This window comes from Ascaphus truei, chromosome 21 (genome assembly GCF_040206685.1).
Source record: "Ascaphus truei isolate aAscTru1 chromosome 21, aAscTru1.hap1, whole genome shotgun sequence".
Classification (NCBI taxonomy): domain Eukaryota; kingdom Metazoa; phylum Chordata; class Amphibia; order Anura; family Ascaphidae; genus Ascaphus; species Ascaphus truei.
In genome coordinates this window covers 3,110,008-3,135,311 of record NC_134503.1, presented here as the reverse complement: position 1 = coordinate 3,135,311, position 25,304 = coordinate 3,110,008, and the positions used below count along the sequence as shown (strand labels likewise).

Here is a 25,304-nt window from a genome sequence, read left to right as displayed (position 1 = left end):
GGGTTCTAATCGAGGGGGGGGCGCATGCCAAAAACTATGCGCACCCCTGGTCTAACTCTTACCTACCAGCCTAACCTTTATCCTGGCATGCCACCCTAACCCCAACATGCCACCCTAACCCCAACATGCCACCCAAACCCCAACATGCCACCCAAACCCCAACATGCCACCCTAACCCCAACATGCCACCCTAACCCCAACACGCCACCCTAACCCCAACATGCCACCCTAACCCTAACATGCCATCTTAACCCTGCCAGCCTAACCCTAACATGCTAATAATCTGGGAATAAATTATTGGGAGAAGAAGGGGGTTAGAGAGCCGACTGCCGGGTAAATAAACACTTCCTTTTACATATACATTAGAAGCTGTGCCCAAGGTGAGACTGCCAACCTAGCTTCATGTCACCAGAAGAAATTGGTCCAATCCTTGTTTTGTAAATCTAATGCCAGTGCACACTGATTGCTAGTAGTCTTATATCTCTATGGAAAACCAGAACTGGACTCCAGTCTCAGGAGGTGAAGCCAGACTGGGGACTCTGCCAGATCCCCCCCCAGCTTTGGTCCGCGATCCCCTCCATGTGGAATGTGCTCCCCTTTATAGCCTCCTCCTGGTTTTGGGGGGTGGGGGAGGGGGGTGGTGAGGGTGAATCTCTGACTCCCAGTACGCAAACAGCTGTAAGCAGCTCCAGGCTGCACAATGTGGCCGAAACCAAACACAAACCAGGAGACAAAGCAATCTGAATGTTCCCAAATATATTGTGCATTGTATTGGACTTTTCTTCAGTTCCTGTTAGAAATCATGCAGTTAGGGTTTAATCACACAAGCTGCACACCCAGGGAAGGGCCAAACAAATGGGGTTCTTTGGAAGTAATCAGTCTTTCTCTTGCGTTCCAGCAATCCGGTGTCTCTCCTAATGCAATAAAGTCATTGCTGCATGTATGCAGTGCTGCACTCTGCTATGCACTTATGTATGCAGTGCTGCACTCTGCTATGCACTTATGTATGCAGTGCTGCACTCTGCTGTGCACTTATGTATGCAGTGCTGCACTCTGCTATGCACGTATGTATGCAGTGCTGCACTCTGCTACGCACTTATGTATGCAGTGCTGCACTCTGCTATGCACTTATGTATGCAGTGCTGCACTCTGCTATGCACTTATGTATGCAGTGCTTCACTCTGCTATGCACTTATGTATGCAGTGCTGCACTCTGCTTGCACTTATGTATGCAGTGCTGCACTCTGCTATGCACTTATGTATGCAGTGCTGCACTCTGCTATGCACTTATGTATGCAGTGCTGCACTCTGCTATGCACTTATGTATGCAGTGCTCCACTCTGCTATGCACTTATGTATGCAGTACTGCACTCTGCTATACACTTATGTATGCAGTGCTGCACTTTGCTATGCACTTATGTATGCAGTGCTGTACTCTGCTGTGCACTTATGTATGCAGTGCTGCACTCTGCTATGCACTTATGTATGCAGTGCTGTACTCTGCTGTGCACTTATGTATGCAGTGCTGCACTCTGCTGTGCACTTATGTATGCAGTGCTGCACTCTGCTGTGCACTTATGTATGCAGTGCTGCACTCTGCTGTGCACTTATGTATGCAGTGCTGCACCTTCTCTCTCTCTCTGTAGTTACATAGTAGATGAGGTTGAAAAAATACATATGTCCATCAAGTTCAACCGATGTCCTTGTATTTTAATTCCTGCTCTCCGGCCTGTAATCCCTACTCTTTGGCCTCTCCCTGCAGCTCACTGCTGCTCCCTCTGTGCTCTCCCTGCAGCTTAGAGGCTGCTCCCTCTGTGCTCTCACTACTGCTCCCTCTGTGCTCTCCCTGCAGCTCACGGGCTGCTCCCTCTGTGCTCTCCCTGCAGCTCACGGGCTGCTCCCTCTGTGCTCTCCCTGCAGCTCACGGGCTGCTCCCTCTGTGCTCTCCCTGCAGCTCACGGGCTGCTGTCTCTGCTCTCCCTGCAGCTCACAGGCTGCTCTCTCTGTGCTCTCCCTGCAGCTCACGGGCTGCTCCCTCTGTGCTCTCCCTGCAGCTCACGGGCTGTCCATCCTGTATTCCCTGCAGCACCCATGCAGCTCTCCTGGCTGGTGTGCCTTCTTCTCACACAGGGTGGAACCTTTTCTCCATCTTAATATATTCCTGTGGCCTGCCCCCTTTCAGTTACACGTGTAGGCCTGCGTCCTCTCGCTGCACGTGCTGCAAGTCACGTGGCAGCACCAGTGGAACTTGCAGTGGCATTGCCACATGTGGGTGTACTGGAAGGTCTTATATCCCCGGCCACAGCACAAGAGCTCACAACTGTCCGACACGGTGGAGTTGCGGTTACACAGGCGCCCACTTGTACCCACGCTGCCCGTGGCATGGTCCGTCTCGCAGAAGTTTGGGGAGTGGTCTGTATACACCAGGTCGGTCTCTGCCGGCTTGGTATAGCTCTGTGGGTTCTTGAGTTTGAGGAAGGTGGGAAGGAGCTGCCGCCTTCCCCGGACAGCCTCCACCATCACCGCCTGCTCGTACCTCTCTTTCAGTGCGTAGCCCAGCTCTCGGAAATGGGGCAGCGTCACCCAGCAGGTCTTCATGGAGCAGGAGCCCGACACCCCGTGGCACTTACATTCCAAGCGGACATGCTTCTCCAACAACTGGGGAGAGAACAGAGTGAGGGGAGGAGAGAGCAAAGCACGTTGCGTCGAAGCACTGCTCGGCGAGACCATCTCGAAAACCCATTCTTGGCGTCAATCGCTACCGAGTCGGAATTCACAATATTTCATTGAGTTGTTCATCGGGGGCCTCTGTCCAGGGAATTGTTCCTACGGATACTCCCCAAATCTTTAACTGGTGACCAGGGGTCAACATTGGCGCAATATACCTTGGCACACGGGAGATATTAATTTAGGTCTCCTGAGCGCACGACTGGGGCCGATCTATCAATGGGATCCATCTTACAACCCACCTCTGTAACGCAGCATGCGGGCAGCTCCGTGGCTGATTCTATACATCTCGTGCACTGACTGGCCCCTCGCAGACGCACTGACCAGAGCGCCCTCCTACTGTCTCTGTACGTTCTTCCTACCTACCAATTAGATTGTAAGCTCTTCGGGGCAGGGACTCCTTTCCCTAATGTTACTTTTATGTCTCAAGGGCTCATTATTGTGTTAAATTATGTTCCGTGTATTATGGCTGGGACGCGCTGTGTACATGGATGGCGCCATATAAATAAAGATATACATACAGTACTTTTCTTTGATAAATCTTATGCTGTTTTTTTGCTTGAGTTTTGCAGCTGGAAGACTTCCTGAGACTCCCTCGCACCCCCTCCCCCTGACACAGGTATAAGATGAAAATGCCTCTCTTTGCCAGCGTTTGGGTTGACACGCGGACCCCTTAATTTTGTGTAGCTATATTTAAATTCAAATACAGTGTTTTTAGCTTGGGGCTAAAGTATTTCTAACCAGTAATGGGGTATATATAACCGGGGCTGCCGACATTGGGAGGGTGAGGACAAGTGCAGGGTATGGTGCCTGCCCCCCCCCGCCCCCCTAACTTGAGCGTCCGGCACCCCCATCCCCCCCGTGACCGGTCTAGACCTCAGTACTGGGCCCCAGAGACGTAATGGGATCTTTGGCTGCGACCAAAGAGCCGCCGACAGTCCGCGGCCGACTACAGCTCACCGCCGCGCAGATCGCCGCTGTACAATTCGCTGCTTCTAAAATGAATGTCTGGCCGCTCGCGCGCTCCAAGTCCCGCGGGCGCCGATGTACTGGGCGACCTGCCCGGCGGTGAGCTGTAGTTGGCGGCAGACCGTTGGCGGCCCTTTGGTCGCAGCCAAAAGTCCTAGACCGGCCCGGAGCTATAAGAGGCACACGCTGGGGGTGTGGCATTGGTTGAAGCGATAGTCGCCACGTTTCAGACCAGTTGGGAAACATCTCGGCGATGAGACACGGTGATGGCACGGGCAGTATCGTCTGCGCGCTCCACGCGTGGCAGTTACCTTCCTCCCCACAAGGTTGTTGTGCAGGTTCATCAGCGTTCGGGCGTTGCGCTTCACCTCGCGGGCGTCCACAAACTCGCGGGACAAGCGGACGCCGTGTCTCACGTCGGCGGAGCAACCCCCCCAGCGCCAGCCTTTCTCCGGGTCGTGGTAGCCGTGCTTCTCACGGTCGCAGCCACAGTAGGTCAGGTTGCCGTGGCCGCAGGCGTTGGTGATGGCGTGGGCGATGCCAGCTGAAAGGGTGGCGTAGAAAAACGCGGTCTCCCGGCTGCCTGAAAATGCAAGAAGTTACAATGCCCTCAGCCACTGCCGCAACCACCGGCGCACTGCTCGGAGTGTGATGGTCGGTGAGGGTACAACTACTTTTTAATTCACCAGAGTACCACTGATTTTTTTTTTTATTGTCACATAAAAAATGGATTCATCGTTGCAAACCTCTCTCCCGTCCGGCTTTCAAATGATAAATATTATATCCATTTTTCTAAGATGGGTTAAAGAGGAAATCCAAGCAGCTTAAAAAAAAAAAATATATATATATATATTTTATTTTATATTCGCAGCCTTTATTACCTAAGCTGCTGATCAATTTGGTTCTCCCGTGATCGATCAGCAACATTCTGTTTCCCAGGGTTCCCTATTGTGGCAACAAATTATCACAAACAGGGAAGGTGTTGCAAAGATCTTGCACTGCTGGGGATGGGGGATAAATCCTGCTGTAGGAATCAAAGGATGCTCAGTGTATTAAAACTGATTAAAAATGGCATGGAGTTGAATTTTAAAATGAATAAAGGTAGTAAGTATGTAATACTGCCGAACTGATTTATTAAAATAAAACACATGTAGGATATTGCTTGGGTTGCTGCTGTGGCTTTTCCCCAGTGTTAAATCCATTTATATTTTTGCAGGCAGAAACAGTACCACTACTTTCTTTTTTTAAGCCACTTCGACCCCTGAGTGAGGGGAACATGTTCCAATCATCTTTATTACCAGGCGGGGCGCCAGTAACTGGGCCAGCATAAGCGATCGCCATTAGATGTATGGAGTCTGTATATTAAGGTTATTTAGTAGCACAATTGATGCAAAGGCACGATTTAATACGAAGCCGCTTTCCTGCGCTGGGGAAGATTTTAGCTCCATATATTTGAATAGATCTGATCTCTCCTCCAGCGGTGGGAAGCACATTTACAGCCTACTCGCAGGGGACAAAAATCAATGTGCTATATATATATATATATATATATATATATATATATATATATATATATATATATATATATATATATATATATGGATTATATCTCTGTGTAGCGCACTTCATATGCATAATGAGTCAAAATAATATGAATAAGTGCTTCAAACATAAAGGTAAACGTTAGAAAAAGGAGTGCCTGCCCCGAGGAGCTTACACTCTACGTGGTGAGTAGGGAGAACTTCCAGAGACCAGGGAGGGGGTTATGGCAAGGGGGGAGAACTATTGAAAAGAGAGGCGTTTTAGGACGGCCCTGGGAGGTGCAGAGAGAGGGTGCCAGGCGGATATTGAGGGGAAGGGCATTCCGGGGCTGTGGGGCAGTGACTTGCCCTATCAATCAGTAAGTGCCCCTTGGGTTTGTCTGGGAGGATAGCCTTACACAGGGGGGTGGTGGTATAGTCTTGTAGTTGGGTCGGGGTTACTGTTTCTGGTACCCGCCGCAGTCTTTCTGAACCTCCTGCCCCTCTTGCAGTGTCATTACCTTGTGGCGTACGTGTATTATCTCCGTGCCTGTCCCCTGCTGATATTGTATTATGCCCTCCGTGTGCATCTCATTAGGGTCGGTTCTTTTAAGGCTCTTGCGTCCGTGTTTTTACCTCTGTGATGCACGCCCACATCTCTTGATGGAAAGAACATTGTATTTCTTGGAGTACTGCAAGTTCTCGAGGCCTTTTCTGGTAAGTGGTGGCCCCTCAACTGAGCTGACGTCAAATGGCGCTGCGTTGCCATGACACCTACTACGTCTCGACGCCATAAGGCGTCCCGTTGTCATGGCAACTTGACACCGTTATTAGGAGGGGCAGAGGAGGGTATAGTGAGATATAAGTTGGGACAGTGGAGGGTATAGTGAGAGATTAGGAGGGGCAGAGGTGGGTATAGTGAGATATTAGGGGTGAGATATTAGGAGGGGCAGAGGAGGGTATAGTGAGATATTAGTTGGGACAGAGGAGGGTATAGTGAGAGATTAGGAGGGGCAGAGGAGGGTATAGTGAGAGATTAGGAGGGGCAGAGGAGGGTATAGTGAGATATTAGGGGTGAGATATTAGGAGGGGCAGAGGAGGGTATAGTGAGATATTAGTTGGGACAGAGGAGGGTATAGTGAGAGATTAGGAGGGGCAGAGGGGGGTATAGTGAGATATTAGGGGTGAGATATTAGGAGGGGCAGAGGAGGGTATAGTGAGATATTAGTTGGGACAGAGGAGGGTATAGTGAGAGATTAGGAGGGGCAGAGGAGCGTATAGTGAGATATTAGTTGGGACAGAGGAGGGTATAGTGAGAGATTAGGAGGGGCAGAGGGGGGTATAGTGAGATATTAGGGTGAGATGTAAGGAGGGGCAGAGGAGGGTATAGTGAGAGTGTGAGATGTAAGGAAGGGCAGAGGAGGGTATAGTGAGATATTAGGGTGAGATATTAGGAGTGGCAGAGGAGGGTATAGTGAGATATTAGGGTGAGATGTAAGGAGGGGCAGAGGAGGGTATAGTGAGAGTTAGATGTAAGGAAGGGCAGAGGAGGGTATAGTGAGAGATTAGGGTGAGATGTAAGGAGGGGCAGAGGAGTGTATAGTGAGATATGGGTGAGATATTAGGAGGGGCAGAGGAGGGTATAGTGAGATATTAGGGTGAGATGTAAGGAGGGGCAGTGGAGGGTATAGTGAGAGATTAGGGTGAGATGTAAGGAGGGGCAGAGGAGGGTATAGTGAGATATGGGTGAGATATTAGGAGGGGCAGAGGAGGGTATAGTGAGATATTAGGGTGAGATGTAAGGAGGGGCAGAGGAGGGTATAGTGAGAGTGTGAGATGTAAGGAGGGGCAGAGGAGGGTATAGTGAGATATTAGGGTGAGATGTAAGGAGGGGCAGAGGAGGGTATAGTTAGATATTAGGGTGAGATGTAAGGAGGGGCAGAGGAGGGTATAGTGAGAGATTAGGGGTGAGATATTGGGAGGGGTAGAGGAGGGAATAGTGAGATATTAGGAGGGGCAGAGGAGTGTATAGCCATGAAATAGAAATGGAGAATTTTATAAGCAATAGAAGATTTATTATATATCTGCAGGAGCGGCTGATTGGGCCAATTTTTGACAAAATTCCCCATTTAAATTAAGCTGGTATTTTAGCCAGAAAAATCTTGATTCGCAGCTTCAGTGGATATAGAATAAACTCTTTAATAGGAAGACTGGAATGAGATTTCAGCAGGTCAGAGGCTGAGACAGATTTAGGAGCAATTCTAGCTTCAGTGTTTAGGATAAATTGTAGGGGAGACAGGTGAGAGGCAGGAAGGCCGGACAGCAGGAGGTTACAGTAGTCATGACAGGAGAGAATGAGGGCCTGTGTTGGCATTTTAGTAGTAAAGGGACAGAGGAAAGGGCATATTTTAGCAACGTTACGGAGGAAAAAACGACGGGTTTTTGCTACATTTTGAATGTGAGAGAGGAGTCGAGTGTGACCCCTAGGCAGCGTGCTTGTGATACTGGGTTTATGATAGTGTTTCCAATAGTAATGTGGAAGGAGGCAGTAGGGCCAGGTTTGGGAGGAATTATGAGGAGCTCCGTTTTTGACACATTAAGTTTAATTCGGCGGAGGGCCATCCAGGATGATATCACAGAGAGACATTCAGAAACTTTGGTCTGTACAGCAGGTGTAAGGTCAGGGGTCGAAAAGTACATTTGTGTGTCGTCAGCATAGAGGTGGTATTTGAACCCAAGAGATGTGATTAGGTCACCTAGAGAGAGTGTGTACAGAGAAAAGAGAAGAGGTCCCAGGACACCCCCCGAGGTACCCCCACAGAGAGATCGACAGAGGAAGAGGAGGTGTTGGCATAAAAGTATGGAGTGTGAAGGAGAAGTGGGTGGTCCAGAGAAGTCGAGTAATACAGGCAGGGTGCAATGACCTTGGTCTATGGCAGCATGAAGGTCATTGCTTATTCTGGTTAGGGCTGTGGAGGGTCTAAGAGAGAATAGGAGAAATGGAACAAACGAGGCATTGGAGATAAAAGGCCGGAGACGGGCACGGACGGTCCAGGGTGTTATGTTTGGGAATAGGTGTAACTGTTGCGGGAGTTATGTAGGGATTATTCACACAACGCGTGTGTCATGATGGGATGTATCCCATTTTATGTCTCTCACCGTCATTCTGTATCCCCTTTTACAAAAAAACTCCACCAGACCGAGGGGGCGTACATTTCAAGAGCCAACACATGTAAGAGAACTGATTAACAAGATGTGATGTCACTTGGTGGCAAGGAGATAATGGTGCAGGGCGTCGGAGCAAAGCTGGCTACGCATTGACACATTGATCACAACACGCACGATACTGATGGGCTCTTTAAAGTGTTTAATGAAATTGCTTACTTGATGGTCTACTAACTTCTTTGGTGCCACAGTTGCCTGCTTTGCATTTGAACAGACGTGTGAAGGGGTTCAAAATGCATTTAAATTATACATTTATAACAATAAAACTGCGCAGCCTTTCTAATGAATTTTCATCCTCATTTTGCAGGCAAACCATAACTTCATACAGACATAAATAAAATAAGTTATATGAATTCAATTGAAATAACTGAATATTAAAAAGCTTCCACGTGCAACAAATCCCTGCACAAGAACTGCACAGGAAACACCAATACTCACACACTCTTAAAACTATCTATCTATCTATCTATCTATCTATCTATCTATCTATCTATATATATATATATATATATATATATATATATATATATATATATATATATATATATATATCATTTGCTTTGGACGTCTCCGTGACGCACGCTTGGGGTTTATGGTTGAGAATCCCGGCTAGATGTGATTGTTACATCTCCCAGCCCAGGGATGTCACACATACCTACTTTTAGCTCCTGTCCGAAGAGGCCGGGCTCCCCCAGGGAGGTGCAGTTCCACCGGCTCTGCTGGAACTGGTACCGACACTCCTCGTTCCCCATGCGAGCCCCTGTACCGATGGCTATGATGGCATCCGGACGGGCCTGGCAGATGGCTCTCTGTCGCGGGGACAGGCCTGGCATCTTGTTGCAGATAATGCTGGCCCCCAGGGCTAGCACGGAGGACACCCCCCTGAAGAATGGAAAGAGGGAGGAAAGGCTGGCTAGAGCAAAACGAGCCATTGGAAGAGGAGATGCCAACGGAGATGGGAGCAGCTAATACAATAAGGCAGGGGTCCTCCACTCCGGTCTTAAAGACACCCCAACAGGTCAGGTTTTCAGGACATCCCAGCTTCAGCACCCGTGCTTGAAGGCTGAGCCACTGATTGAGCATCCTGTGGTGAAGCTGGGGCTGATTGAGCCACCTGTGCTGAAGCTGGGATATCCTGAATACCTGACCTGTTGGGGTGGGGGGGGGGGGGGGGAGTCTTGAAGACCGAAGTTGAGCCTCCCTGCGATTAGGGAATTCAGGAATGCTTGGGGTAGACATACGGCTAAATCCTAAATATGAAGGGAGGATCAAGTAAGGTCTGAGGTCTCACAGCAGATAGGAGAATGGCCAGCCACGGGGGGCCACGGGGGGCCACGGCGAGCCACGTGCTTATCTGCCATCACATTCTATGTTTCTGTGATATAGGGAGGAATTATAGGGGGAAATAGAAGTACAGGGAGAGTTGAAGGGTGCATGAGGGGGAAGTAAGGGGCAGAGTTTTATATGGAGCAACTGCATGAAGCATGGATGGTAACTCAGCTCCTGAGTGCCTGTCACCCTGATAGCGACCCTGTGACAGGGGTTTTGCTTACAGTTTAACCTGTTGAGGACCGGAGGGCCTCTCAGAGGAATCCGCATTGTGAAATGCAGGTCGGGCTTCTGGAGGGCGAGCATCGGCTGAAACTTGGGTACCACCAATGAAATGTTTACAAGTTGCCAACAGTGGCATCTGCAGCGGGCCCAAGCAAGCAGCATTTCCACTTACAGCGACATCCTGGCAGGCACTAGGGGGTTAAACACAGAATACCCTGCGGTATTGTGTGCCAAGCTGGGCAGAGATCGGGGGAGGAGTTGTGGCAGATAACAGGCCATGAAACCCTCTATCGATCCATCCACAGCCTGTAACTGAGCTCCCCAAACAACACAAGGGGGCCTTTCTCTGCCAGTCTCCCGGAACAAGGCGCCTGTGTGTTCCGCTAACAGATCAAGCGCCCTGTCACTTAACACCCGCGTTCCATTTGTATTTATTTATTTATTTACCGGGCAGTAACGTGGGTACGCACGAGAGACTGTACGAGAGCGCGCGGAGCCCGTGGAGCGAGCAGAGGGACAGTGTGAACTCCCGACTTTCTTCCATGTTCCCTCCTCTGCCCACTGCCCCGCAATCCTGTCCCGCTGTTCCGTGTCTGACTCCCAAAACACGCACATCAAGGCCCAGATCACTGTGCTTCGATGAGTAAGATTTCATTTGTATTTTCTAGTTATTTGACATTTTCTGCGCCTTTTTTTGTTTTTTTTTAGTCGGGCTTCTTATAACTGGAACAAGTAGAGGATTTACACCATTATAAACCATGCTTCGCTTAACCTCCCCAAGTGGCACCTCCACAACCCCGAGCTGATGCACACAGGATACATTGTAGCTACCCACTGACGTTGAGGAGCAGGATGAAAATGGGCGTGAAATGAAAGCCTCGCCTGGACGAACCCGCCATGTTAATATGTGGACGCGGTCCGCTGACCACTTGAGCCAGTTAAGGTTTTTTGTACCAGCCGCCCGCATTTAAACCCTGTACCGGTTACGAAGCGCAGAGACGGGCGAATCCGTCCCGCTTCCGTTTCCCGGATTTTCGCCGCTGTTTTCCCCCAAAATCCGTTTCGCGGTGTCACATCCGCAAGCGGATTCGGGCGGTTTCAATCCGCGCGGATTCATCAAAATCCGCCAATAAATACAATGCGTGGACGGAATTGTAAAATCAAATCCGCAGATTCGTGGGCGGATTCTTAAGAATCTGTCCACGGGCTGCGGAATCCACGGATTGGAATCTACAGATCCGTCCACGGGTAGCGGAATCCGTGGAGTGTATTAGTAATAATAAAACAATCCACAAAACGCGAATCGCCCTTTTTGACATTGATCCGTTGAAATCTGCGGACGAAAGGAACTCGCCCGATCCGCTGCGGATCCAAATTCGCCCCCAAAATTCGTCCATCTCTAACCAGGAGTAACCAATTGTAACACCATGTTAAGCTTTGGCACTCCAAAGGGATCTTCTCAATACTAGTGCTAGCACTGCTCCCCCAAACACGCACAGATCCCGTATCTCCCCTCGCCCTATCGCCTCCAGTGTCCTTATTATAAAACACAGCGCTACAGGTAAGGTACAAGCCTGCTCTCACACCTCCCTGTATACCAGGAGGCATCTCCGAATCCACCCAATTTACCATTCCTGGACAGGAATAAACCTAATGAACCTCGCCCACTCCCCCCGCATTCCCTTGGTTTGATTAAGATTGATTTGCCTTTCTGTCTGGTCTGGTATAACGTGTCTGGAACATGTCCTGATATCACACATTCTCTCTGTGTGTCCGTGGGGCACAGGCGGCACGAGGGCACGGTTACAGACAGGAGAAGGAGCGGCTCAGCACGTACAAACTGACTGGAAAACAATTACACTGCGTTTCAAGCAGGGGAGCCTGGTTCAATTCCCGGTGTCACCTCCTTGTGACCTTGGGCAAGTCACTTTATCTCCCTGTGCCTCCGGCACCAACATCATAGAGTGTGAGCTCATCTGGACTGTGTCATATGCCTATGTGCCGCGTCCCGCGCGCTATATACTATAACATTCTGACGTGCCACGTCCCGCGCACTATATACTGTAACATTCTGACGTGCCGCGTCCCGCGCGCTATATACTGTAACATTCTGACGTGCCGCGTCCCGCGCGCTATATACTGTAACATTCTGACGTGCTGTGTCCCGCGCGCTATATACTGTAACATTCTGACGTGCTGCGTCCCGCGCGCTATATACTGTAACATTCTGACGTGCTGCGTCCCGCGCGCTATATACTGTAACATTCTTACGTGCCGCGTCCCACGCGCTATATACTGTAACATTCTGACGTGCCGCGTCCCGCGCGCTATATACTGTAACATTCTTACGTGCCGCGTCCCACGCGCTATATACTGTAACATTCTTACGTGCCGCGTCCCGCGCGCTATATACTGTAACATTCTGACGTGCCGCGTCCCACGCGCTATATACTGTAACATTCTTACGTGCCGCGTCCCGCGCGCTATATACTGTAACATTCGGACGTGCCGCGTCCCGCGCGCTATATACTGTAACATTCTGACGTGCCGCGTCCCGCGCGCTATATACTGTAACATTCTTACGTGCTGCGTCCCGCGCGCTATATACTGTAACATTCTTACGTGCCGCGTCCCGCGCGCTATATACTGTAACATTCTTACGTGCTGCGTCCCGCGTGCTATATACTGTAACATTCTTACGTGCCGCGTCCCGCGCGCTATATACTGTAACATTCTGACGTGCCGCGTCCCGCGCGCTATATACTGTAACATTCTTACGTGCCGCGTCCCGCGCGCTATATACTGTAACATTCTGACGTGCCGCGTCCCGCGCGCTATATACTGTAACATTCTGACGTGCCGCGTCCCGCGCGCTATATACTGTAACATTCTTACGTGCCGCGTCCCGCGCGCTATATACTGTAACATTCTGACGTCCCGCGTCCCGCGCGCTATATACTGTAACATTCTGACGTGCCGCGTCCTGCGCGCTATATACTGTAACATTCTTACGTGCCGCGTCCCGCGCGCTATATACTGTAACATTCTTACGTGCCGCGTCCCGCGCGCTATATACTGTAACATTCTGACGTGCCGCGTCCCACGCGCTATATACTGTAACATTCTGACGTGCCGCGTCCCGCGCGCTATATACTGTAACATTCTGACGTGCCGCGTCCCGCGCGCTATATACTGTAACTGTGAGTCCCATTGGGAGAAAAGCGCTGTATGAAATAAAGCTACTATAAAGTTATTAAGGTGCTGTACCTGTATGTGTATACAGGAGTACAGGAATCCGAGCTACAAAGCTATATACATGTATGAGACTACATCCTATGCAGTCCAGTTCTAGAAACGGTGCAGAGTTTGGGTGTCGGGACAGCTGGGAGATTATGATGCAGTAACACAGATGGGAGATGAAGGTGCTGTGACACAGCTGGGAGATGGAGGTGCTGTGACAGCTGGGAGATGAAGGGGCTGTGACACAGATGGGAGATGGAGGTGCTGTGACACAGATGGGAGATGGAGGTGCTGTGACACAGATGGGAAGTTAAGGTGCTGTGACACAGCAGGGAGATGAAGGGGCTGTGACACAGATGGGAAATGAAGGTGCTGTGACACAGCTGGGAGATGAAGGTGCTGTGACAGCTGGGAGATGAAGGTGCTGTGACACAGCTGGGAGATGAAGGGGCTGTGACAGCTGGGAGGTTAAGGTGCTGTGACACCGCAGGTAGATGGAGGTGCTGTGACACAGCAGGGAGATTAAGGTGCTGTGACAGCAGGGAGATTAAGGTGCTGTGACACAGATGGGAGATTAAGGTGCTGTGACAGATGGGAGATGAAGGTGCTGTGACACAGCTGGGAGATGAAGGTGCTGGGAGATGAAGGGGCTGTGACACAGCTGGGAGATGAAGGTGCTGTGACAAAGCTGGGAGATGGAGGTGCTGTGACACAGCTGGGAGATGTAGGTGCTGTGACACAGCTGGGAGATGAAGGTGCAGTGACACAGTTGGGAGATGAAGGTGCTGTGACACAGTTTGGAGATGAAGGTGCTGTGACACAGCTGGGAGATTAAGGTGCTGTGACACAGCTGGGAGATTAAGGTGCTGTGACAAAGATGGGAGATGGAGGTGCTGTGACACAGCTGGGAGATGAAGGTGCTGTGACACAGCAGGGAGATGAAGGGGCTGTGACAGCAGGGAGATGAAGGTGCTGTGACACAGCTGGGAGATGGAGGTGCTGTGACACAGCTGGGAGATGAAGGTGCTGTGACACAGATGGGAGATGAATGTGCTGTGACACAGTTGGGAGATAAAGGTGCTGTGACACAGCAGGGAGATGAAGGTGCTGTGACACAGCAGGGAGATGAAGGTGCTGTGACAGCTGGGAGATGAAGGTGCTGTGACACAGCTGGGAGATGAAGGTGCTGTGACACAGCTGGGAGATGAAGGTGCTGTGACACAGCTGGGAGATGAAGGTGCTGTGACACAGCTGGGAGATGAAGGTGCTGTGACAGCTGGGAGATGAAGGTGCTGTGACACAGATGGGAGGTTAAGGTGCTGTGACACAGCAGGGAGATGAAGGGGCTGTGACAGCTGGGAGATTAAGGTGCTGTGACACAGATGGGAGCTGAAGGGGCTGTGACAGCTGGGAGATTAAGGTGCTGTGACACAGATGGGAGATGAAGGTGCTGTGACACAGCTGGGAGATGGAGGTGCTGTGACACAGCTGGGAGATGAAGGTGCTGTGACACAGCAGGGAGATGAAGGGGCTGTGACAGCAGGGAGATGAAGGTGCTGAGACACAGATGGGAGATGAATGTGCTGTGACACAGTTGGGAGATGAAGGTGCTGTGACACAGATGGGAGGTGCTGTGACACAGCAGGGAGATGAAGGGGCTGTGACACAGCAGGGAGATTAAGGTGCTGTGACAGCTGGGAGATGAAGGTGCTGTGACACAGCTGGGAGATGAAGGGGCTGTGACAGCTGGGAGATGAAGGTGCTGTGACACAGATGGGAGATGGAGGTGCTGTGACACAGCAGGGAGATGAAGGGGCTGTGACAGCTGGGAGATTAAGGTGCTGTGACACAGATGGGAGATGAAGGTGCTGTGACACAGCTGGCAGATTAAGGTGCTGTGACACAGATGGGAGATGAAGGTGCTGTGACACAGATGGGAGATGAAGGTGCTGTGACACAGCTGGCAGATTAAGGTGCTGTGACACAGATGGGAGATGAAGGGGCTGTGACACAGCTGGGAGATGAAGGTGCTGTGACACAGCTGGGAGATGAAGGGGCTGTGACACAGTTGGGAGATGAAGGTGCTGTGACAGCTGGGAGATGAAGGTGCTGTGACACATCTGGCAGATTAAGGTGCTGTGACACAGTTGGGAGATGAAGGTGCTGTGACACAGCTGGCAGATTAAGGTGCTGTGACACAGATGGGAGATGAAGGTGCTGTGACACAGTTGGGAGATGAAGGTGCTGTGACAGCTGGGAGATTAAGGTGCTGTGACACAGCTGGGAGATTACGGTGCTGTGACACAGCAGGGAGATGAAGGGGCTGTGACACAGCAGGGAGATGAAGGGGCTGTGACACATCTGGCAGATTAAGGTGCTGTGACACAGCTGGCAGATTAAGGTGCTGTGACACAGATGGGAGATGAAGGTGCTGTGACACAGTTGGGAGATGAAGGTGCTGTGACACAGCAGGGAGATGAAGGGGCTGTGACACATCTGTGCAGTTGAAGCATTATGCTCCCTGCAGGGGTCTGCAGTGCTGCACACTGCTCTTAGGGGGGCACACTGTGACCCTTCGGTGGGCTTCCCCACAATAATCAGAGGAACCTGCAGGGGGGATTGGCAGCCAGGCGTGGGGGGCAGGGAGTGGGGGGATTGCAGTGCCAGGAGGAGAGCACTGGAGCTGCCAGACTATTGCATTCTTTGAGAACAATCTGCTCTGCCCCGCACAGGGCGCACACAGCGCCAGGAGCAAGGAAGTGTGAGTCCTGGCAGCGTTACTGTTACTGGGGGAACAGGTGTGTTTGTTTGTCTGCTCGGGGGGGGGGGGGAGGTGACAGGGGGTGGTAATCTGTCACAGGAACATCACCTGCGGTGGCAGTGCCCAGACAGTGGCACACACTGCCAGCAGGACCTGCCAGGCATACTGCTTAAACATGGCAGTGATATAAAGAGCAGGGGGCATTTACTGAGGCCCCAGCTGCAACCCCCCCCCCCCCCCCCGTATATCAAAGAAAAGGAATCCCATTGAAAACCCTGTGATCTTATCCATTCAGAAATCTGGGGCGCTGGTTTTGCTCCTAGGCGGCTTTAGTGAATAACTCCCTAAGTGCCTGTCTGATACAATGTAACACTTGCTTATCCCCTGATACCAGTCCTGTCCTGCCCCGTGGTACCCTCTGCTTATCCCCTGATACCAGTCCTGTCCTGCCCCGTGGTACCCTCTGCTTATCCCCTGATACCAGTCCTGTCCTGCCCCGTGGTACCCTCTGCTTATCCCCTGATACCAGTCCTGTCCTGCCCCGTGGTACCCTCTGCTTATCCCCTGATACCAGTCCTGTCCTGCCCCGTGGTACCCTCTGCTTATCCCCTGATACCAGTCCTGTCCTGCCCCGTGGTACCCTCTGCTTATCCCCTGATACCAGTCCTGTCCTGCCCCGTGGTACCCTCTGCTTATCCCCTGATACCAGTCCTGTCCTGAGGCCGTGGTACCCTCTGCTTATCCCCTGATACCAGTCCTGTCCTGCCCCGTGGTACCCTCTGCTTATCCCAGATACCAGTCCTGTCCTGCCCCGTGGTACCCTCTGCTTATCCCCTGATACCAGTCCTGTCCTGAGGCCGTGGTACCCTCTTCTTATCCCCTGATACCAGTCCTGTCCTGCCCCGTGGTACCCTCTGCTTATCCCCTGATACCAGTCCTGTCCTGCCCCGTGGTACCCTCTGCTTATCCCAGATACCAGTCCTGTCCTGCCCCGTGGTACCCTCTGCTTATCCCCTGATACCAGTCCTGTCCTGAGGCCGTGGTACCCTCTGCTTATCCCCTGATACCAGTCCTGTCCTGAGGCCGTGGTACCCTCTGCTTATCCCCTGATACCAGTCCTGTCCTGCCCCGTGGTACCCTCTGCTTATCCCCTGATACCAGTCCTGTCCTGCCCCGTGGTACCCTCTGCTTATCCCCTGATACCAGTCCTGTCCTGCCCCGTGGTACCCTCTGCTTATCCCCTGATACCAGTCCTGTCCTGCCCCGTGGTACCCTCTGCTTATCCCCTGATACCAGTCCTGTCCTGCCCCGTGGTACCCTCTGCTTATCCCCTGATACCAGTCCTGTCCTGCCCCGTGGTACCACTGATTGGGCCACCTGTGCTGAAGCAGGGATATCCTGAAAACTTGACTTGTTAGTGGCCCTTGAGGACTGGCGTTGGCCGCCCCTGCCCTAAACTATTCCAGCAGCAACACACAAACTGCAGCCCCCCACCCCTCTCTAACCTCTAACCTTCCCTCCCAGCCCTGCCCTAACCTATTCCAGCAGCCCCCCACCCCCTCTAACCTTCCCTCCCAGCCCTGCCCTAACCTATTCCAGCAGCCCCCCACCCCCCTCTAACCTTCCCTCCCAGCCCTGCCCTAACCTATTCCAGCAGCCCCCCACCCCCTCTAACCTTCCCTCCCAGCCCTGCTCTAACCTATTCCAGCAGCCCCCCACCCCCTCTAACCTTCCCTCCCAGCCCTGCCCTAACCTATTCCAGCAGCCCCCCACCCCCCTCTAACCTTCCCTCCCAGCCCTACCCTAACCTATTCCAGCAGCCCCCCACCCCCCTCTAACCTCCCCTCCCAGCACGTGCACTTCAATCTGCTCCACCTGGCTTCTCCAGCCACTTACATCTCACCCACAGCTCCTAATGCCACGAGACGCACCCAGCACATGCCCACTAGCAGCACCTGGCTGGTGATCACTTACCCTTCTCCGCAGAGCATTAACCCGATGCAGATCACAGTGTGGCAGAGGTCCAGCACCCTCAGCTGCAGCCTCATGCTGCTCTCCAGCTGTGTGCCCCTCTCCCAGCTGCCAGTCTGTGCCAGGCTCAGGCCGGGCTCTCCTGCAGCAGGTTCCCTGTGAAGCGCAGAGACAGGCAGGCACCCAGGGGAGCTGTCACTGCCTCTTCCAGGCACAGAGACAGGCAGGCACCCAGGGGAGCTGTCACTGCCTCTTCCAGGCGCGCAGAGACAGGCAGGCACCCAGGGGAGCTGTCACTGCCTCTTCCAGGCGCGCAGAGACAGGCAGGCACCCAGGGGAGCTGTCACTGCCTCTTCCAGGCGCGCAGAGACAGGCAGGCACCCAGGGGAGCTGTCACTGCCTCTTCCAGGCGCAGAGACAGGCAGGCACCCAGGGGAGCTGTCACTGCCTCTTCCAGGCGCAGAGACAGGCAGGCACCCAGGGGAGCTGTCACTGCCTCTTCCAGGCGCGCAGAGACAGGCAGGCACCCAGGGAAACTGTCACTGCCTCTTCCAGGCGCAGAGAGACAGGCAGGCACCCAGGGGAGCTGTCACTGCCTCTTCCAGGCGCGCAGAGACAGGCAGGCACCCAGGGAAACTGTCACTGCCTCTTCCAGGCGCAGAGAGACAGGCAGGCACCCAGGGGAGCTGTCACTGCCTCTTCCAGGCGCAGAGACAGGCAGGCACCCAGGGGAGCTGTCACTGCCTCTTCCAGGCGCGCAGAGACAGGCAGGCACGCAGGGGAGCTGTCACTGCCTCTTCCAGGCGCGCAGAGACAGGCAGGCACCCAGGGGAGCTGTCACTGCCTCTTCCAGGCACAGAGACCGGCAGGCACCCAGGGGGGCTGTCACTGCCTCTTCCAGGCGCGCAGAGACAGGCAGGCACCCAGGGGAGCTGTCACTGCCTCTTCCAGGCGCGCAGAGACAGGCAGGCACCCAGGGGAGATGTCACTGCCTCTTCCAGGCGCAGAGAGACAGGCAGGCACCCAGAGGAGCTGTCACTGCCTCTTCCAGGCGCAGAGACAGGCAGGCACCCAGGGGAGCTGTCACTGCCTCTTCCAGGCGCGCAGAGACAGGCAGGCACCCAGGGAAACTGTCACTGCCTCTTCCAGGCGCAGAGAGACAGGCAGGCACCCAGGGGAGCTGTCACTGCCTCTTCCAGCGCAGAGAGACAGGCAGGCACCCAGAGGAGCTGTCACTGCCTCTTCCAGGCGCACAGCAGCACAGCATGCATCTGGTGCGTCCTGCTGCTTCCCTCCCCTCCCAGATGCCTGTCTCCCCTGCACGGAAAGGGCAGGGAGCTGCATGAGAAGGAGTTATTATTACTCCGCAGTGCGCCCATGGGCTGCGTCCTGGGGTCAAGGTGAGTGTGTCACCCCGCTGGCTAACTGGACTTAAAGACCCCTTCCTTGTGGGCTCAGGAGGGCCAGGCTCAGACCACTGTCGCTGGGACCGGCGGGTGGGCGACAGATCATTTGAAGGATTCCAAGGGGACAGTCGGGGGACCCAACTGGGACTTGTCTCTGCAGGTGGGAAGATCTGGGGACTCAATGCGCTGGTGTCTCTCATGTCCATGGGGGTGGGGGGGGGGGAGGGAGGAGGAGAGATGGTGTGGGGGGAGGAGAGAAGGTGGGCGGGGAGGGGGAGAGAGAAGGTGGGGAGGGAGGAGAGACGGTATGGGGAGGGAGGAGAGAAGGTGGGCTAGGGGGGAAGGAGAGAAGGTGGGCTAGGGGGGAAGGACAGAAGGTGGACTGGGAAAGGAGAGAAGGTGGGCTGGGGGGGGGAAGGAGAGAAGGTGGGCTGGGGGGGGGAAGGAGAGAAGGTGGGCTGGGGGGGGGAAGGAGAGAAGGTGGGCTGGGGGGGGAAGGAGGGAAGGTGGGTTGGGGGGGAGGGAGAGAAGGTGGGCTGGGGGGGAAGGAGAGAAGGTGGGCTAGGGGGGAAGGACAGAAGGTGGGCTAGGGGGGAAGGACAGAAGGTGGGCTGGGGGGGGGGGAAGGAGAGAAGGTGGGCTGGGGGGTAGGGAGAGAAGGTGGGCTGGGGGGGAAGGAGAGAAGGTGGGCTAGGGGGGAAGGACAGAAGGTGGGCTGGGGGGGAAGGAGAGAAGGTGGGCTGGGGGGGGGGGGAAGGAGAGAAGGTGGGCTGGGGGGGAGGGAGAGAAGGTGGGTTGAGGAGGGAGAGAAGGTGGGTTTAACAATTCACTTACTCCTGCCAAAATATTATTTCGGATTCCCCCCCCCCCCCCCTAGAGTAGGAGAGGGTTTGGAAAGGGGAGTCGCTCACTGGGTGGGAGATGGGAGAGTCACTATCAGAGAAACCCCAAAGGACCGCAGAGGGTTTGTCCTGTGACCCAGTGCCCGGGAACGCAGCATTTAGCCCCCCAGAGAGAGAGGGGGGGAGAGCAGCCCGGGAGGAGGCCGAAGAGAGAGCAGTGTGGGGAGGAGGGGAGGAGAGAGAGCAGCCAGGGGGGGGGGGGAGTGCGAAGGGAGAGCAGCCAGGGGGGGGGGGGAGTGTGAAGAGATAGCAGCCGGGGGGGGGGGGGAGTGTGAAGGGAGATAGCAGTCGGGGGGGGGGGGAGTGGGAAGTGAAATCAGTCGGGGGGGGGGGGGGAGAGGGAAGGGAGAGCAGCCAAGGGGGGGGAGGGGAGAGGGAAGGGAGAGCAGCTCGGGGGGGGGGGAGTGGGAAGTGAGAGCAGTCGGGAGGGGGGGGGGAGAGGGAAGGGAGAGCAGCCCGGGGGGGGGGGGAAGACGGAAGGGAGAGCAGCCCGGGGGGGGGGGGAGTGGGAAGTGAGAGCAGTCGGGGTGGGGGGGTGGGAAGAGGGAAGGGAGAGCAGCCCCGGGGGGGGGGGGGGGGGGAGGGGAAGCAGCGATCACACATCTCGCTGACAGCGCAGCTCTTGCTGCCAGTGCGCAAAGTGCAAAGCATCACAGGCAGAGGAGCTATAACTAATGGGAAGAGCAGTGCAGCTGTATAGTTTCTCACAGACATACAGTAGTACTGAGCATCGCTCTGTACAGCCAGACAGGAGACCCTTTTGATGTGTTAAAGTCTCCCCCCCCCCCCCCACCATGTGCTGAGGTACAAGTGGCAGTGTGGGGTGCAGGTCTCCCTCCCTGCGTGTGTATCTCAGCACTGAAGGGTTAACTGTTCCAGGAGTAGCCAACTCCAGTTTTCAAGAGCCACCAACAGGTCAGGTTTTAAGGATATCCCTGCTTCAGCACAGGTGGCTCGATCAGTCCCTGCTTCAGCACAGGTGGCTCGATCAGTCCCTGCTTCAGCACAGGTGGCACATAATAATAAGCAAGACAGTTACTAAGCAATCTAATTGCAATGATTGGTTTTAAAAAACAATTTGGACCCGCTACGTGACACTGCCGCTTTAAATAAAGCGCCACAGAGCACCACTAAAATATGTCTCTAAATCCATTGCTTATACTGCACTTCACAGCACAGCACATCACTGCACAGCACATCTCATCACCACTGCAAAGCACTGCAGCACATCACTGCACAGCACATCTCATCACATCACTGCAAAGTACTGCAGCACACCACTGCACAGCACTGCACAGCACTGCACAGCACATCTCATCACGTCACAGCACAGCACATCTCATCACATCACTGCAAAGTACTGCAGCACATCACTGCACAGCACAGCACTGCACAGCACATCTCATCACATCACTGCACAGCACAGCACATCTCATCACATCACTGCACAGTACTGCAGCACATCACTGCACAGCACAGCACTGCACAGCACATCTCATCACATCACTGCACAGCACAGCACATCTCATCACATCACTGCACAGTACAGCACATCTCATCACATCACTACACTGCACATCACTGCATTGCACTGCACAGCACATCACTGCATTGCACTGCACAGCACATCACTACACTGCACAGCACATCACTGCACTGCACATCTCATCACATCACTGCACTGCACAGCACATCTCATCACATCACTGCACAGCACAGCACATCTCATCACATCACTGCACAGCACAGCACATCTCATCACATCACTGCAAAGTACTGCAGCACATCACTGCACAGCACAGTACTGCACAGCACATCTCATCACATCACTGCACAGTACAGCACATCTCATCACATCACTACACTGCACATCACTGCATTGCACTGCACAGCACATCACTGCATTGCACTGCACAGCACATCACTACACTGCACAGCACATCACTGCACTGCACATCTCATCACATCACTGCACAGCACATCTCATCACATCACTACACTGCACATCACTGCATTGCACTGCACAGCACATCACTGCATTGCACTGCACAGCACAGCACATCACTGCAGTGCACATTATGCACAGCACATCTCATCACATCACTACACTGCACAGCACTGCATTGCACTGCACAGCACATCACATCACTACACTGCACATCACTACACTGCACATCACTGCATTGCACATCACTGCACAGCACATCACTACACTGCACATCACTGCATTGCACATCACTGCACAGCACATCACTACACTGCACATCACTGCATTGCATAGCACATCACTACACTGCACATCACTACACTGCACATCACTGCATTGCATAGCACATCACTGCACAGCACATCACTGCATTGCACATTATGCACAGCACATCACTGCACTGCACATTATGCACAGCACATCACTGCACTGCACTGCACATCACTGCACAGCACATCACATCACTGCACAGCACATCACTGCACAGCACATCACGGCACAGCACATCACATCACTGCACAGCACATCACTGCACAGCACATCACTGCACAGCACATCACTGCACAGCACATCACTGCACAGCACATCACTGCACAGCACATCACGGCACAGCACACGGTCAGCGCCAGTGCAATGGGTCCTTTCTGTCTCTGCCACCCTGCAGTGAGGCACAGACTGACCGGACCAGGCTTCAGCTAGTTATATTATCCTCTTCTGTTTGGACTGATAACTCCTCTGAAGCAGAACATGCCCGGGTAACCATGCTGCGAGCATGCGCCGGGGCCAGCGCGGGCAGGGACACGCTTATCTCAGGGTAACCATGCTGCGAGCATGCGCCGGGGCCAGCGCGGGCAGGGACACGGTTATCTCAGGGTAACCATGCTGCGAGCATGCGCTGGGGCCAGCGCCCGCAGGGACATGGTTATCTCAGGGTAACCATGCTGCGAGCATGCGCTGGGGCCAGCGCCCGCAGGGACACGGTTATCTCAGGGTAACCATGCTGCGAGCATGCGCCGGGGCCAGCGCTGGCAGGGACACGGTTATCTCAGGGTAACCATGCTGCGAGCATGCGCCGGGGCCAGCGCCGGCAGGGACACGCTTATCTCAGGGTAACCATGCTGCGAGCATGCGCCGGGGCCAGCGCTGGCAGGGACACGGTTATCTCAGGGTAACCATGCTGCGAGCATGCGCCGGGGCCAGCGCGGGCAGGGACACGGTGATCTCAGGGTAACCATGCTGCGAGCGCGCGCCGGGGCCAGCGCGGGCAGGGACACGGTTATCTCAGGGCAACCATGCTGCGAGCATGCGCCGGGGCCAGCGCCGGCAGGGACACGCTTATCTCAGGGTAACCATGCTGCGAGCATGCGCCGGGGCCAGCGCCGGCAGGGACACGCTTATCTCAGGGTAACCATGCTGCGAGCATGCGCCGGGGCCAGCGCGGGCAGGGACACGCTTATCTCAGGGTAACCATGCTGCGAGCATGCGCCGGGGCCAGCGCTGGCAGGGACACGGTTATCTCAGGGTAACCACGCTGCGAGCATGCGCCGGGGCCAGCGCTGGCAGGGACACGGTTATCTCAGGGTAACCACGCTGCGAGCATGCGCCGGGGCCAGCGCTGGCAGGGAAACGCTTATCTCAGGGTCAGGTCTTCTGTTCCAAAGAGAGGCGGTGAAACAAAGAGAGACTTTCTCTGCGCGGAGACAGGTGAGCGAGAGAGCCCGGGGAGCTGGCTCCTGTCTTATCAGCGTCTCGTAGAGCGCTGGGACACGATGAGGGACCGGGCGGCTGAGTAATATCTGCAGAGCTGTGTAGGACCGGCAGCGGCCAGTCTGCTGGCCCACACGTGCCGAGACTCGGGAATGGACAGCTGCTCGTGGGAGAGAGCAGCATTTAATCTATAGAAGGGGCACAATGCAGGGAACTTGGCCGCCCATTGCTCGGTAGATAACGGACTCTGGGAGTATTATTTTCTAGGCATAGCTGGTTTCTAGTTAAAACAAATGTTATGTTTAACGCCTGTCTTAATCCCTAGTCAATTGCATTTGTCTAAGGTGCTTGCAACTTCGAGAGAGAGGGTCTAAGGGTCTTGTAATCTACAAAAGAGCGCATACGGCTACGGGTTTGGAACCTTCGAGAGTGTCTAAGGTCTTGAAACCTTGGAGAGAGTGTCTATGGGTCTTGTAACCTTCCAGAGAGTGCTTAAGGAACCTGAAGCCTTTTAGAGTGCCTAAGGGTCCTACAACCTCTGAGAGTGTCTAAGGGTCCTACAACCTCTAAGAGAGTGTCTAAAGGTCCTACAACCTCTTAGAGAGTGTCTAAGGGTCCTACAACCTCTTAGAGAGTGTCTAAGGGTCCTACAACCTCTTAGAGAGTGTCTAAGGGTCCTACAACCTCTAAGAGAGTGTCTAAGGGTCCTACAACCTCTTAGAGAGCGCCTAAGGGTTCTACAACCTCAGAGCGCCTAAGGGTTCTACAACCTCTGAGAGTGTCTAAGGGTCCTACAACCTCTGAGAGAGTGTCTAAGGGTCCTACAACCTCTGAGAGAGTGTCTAAGGGTCCTACAACCTCTGAGAGAGTGTCTAAGGGTCCTACAACCTCTGAGAGAGTGTCTAAGGGTCCTACAACCTCTAAAGAGTGTCTAAGGGTCCTACAACCTCTGAGAGAGTGTCTAAGGGTCCTACAACCTCTGAGAGAGCGCCTAAGGGTTCTACAACCTCTGAGAGTGTCTAAGGGTCCTACAACCTCTGAGAGAGCGCCTAAGGGTTCTACAACCTCTGAGAGTGTCTAAGGGTCCTACAACCTCTGAGAGTGTCTAAGGGTCCTACAACCTCTGAGAGAGTGTCTAAGGGTCCTACAACCTCTGAGAGAGTTTCTAAGGGTCCTACAACCTCTAAGAGAGTGTCTAAGGGTGTTTTTAGGCCATTGCCCTGAGAAATACTGTCTAAAAAGTCGGAACGTCGATTTGCAATGTGAATAAATAGCCAGTTTGTTAAAACCAAAGTGCCCACTTGTTTCTCATATTATCTCACGTTAATACACCGC

The 25,304-nt window shown here is 53.6% G+C and overlaps 1 protein-coding gene across 1 annotated transcript; it reads right to left on the bottom strand.

Annotated features, from left to right (window-relative positions):
• Nucleotides 1-741: 741 nt before the first annotated feature.
• LOC142471949 (protein Wnt-7b-like) lies at nt 742-19,575 on the bottom strand. Its single transcript, XM_075578466.1, has 4 exons — nt 17,971-19,575; nt 9,097-9,323; nt 4,008-4,279; nt 742-2,658 (listed from the first exon to the last, which is right to left on the bottom strand). The coding sequence occupies exons 1-4, from the start codon at nt 18,042-18,044 to the stop codon at nt 2,179-2,181; spliced, it is 1,053 nt and encodes a 350-aa protein (XP_075434581.1). The 5' UTR covers nt 18,045-19,575; the 3' UTR covers nt 742-2,178.
• Between the last annotated feature and the right edge of the window lie 5,729 nt (nt 19,576-25,304).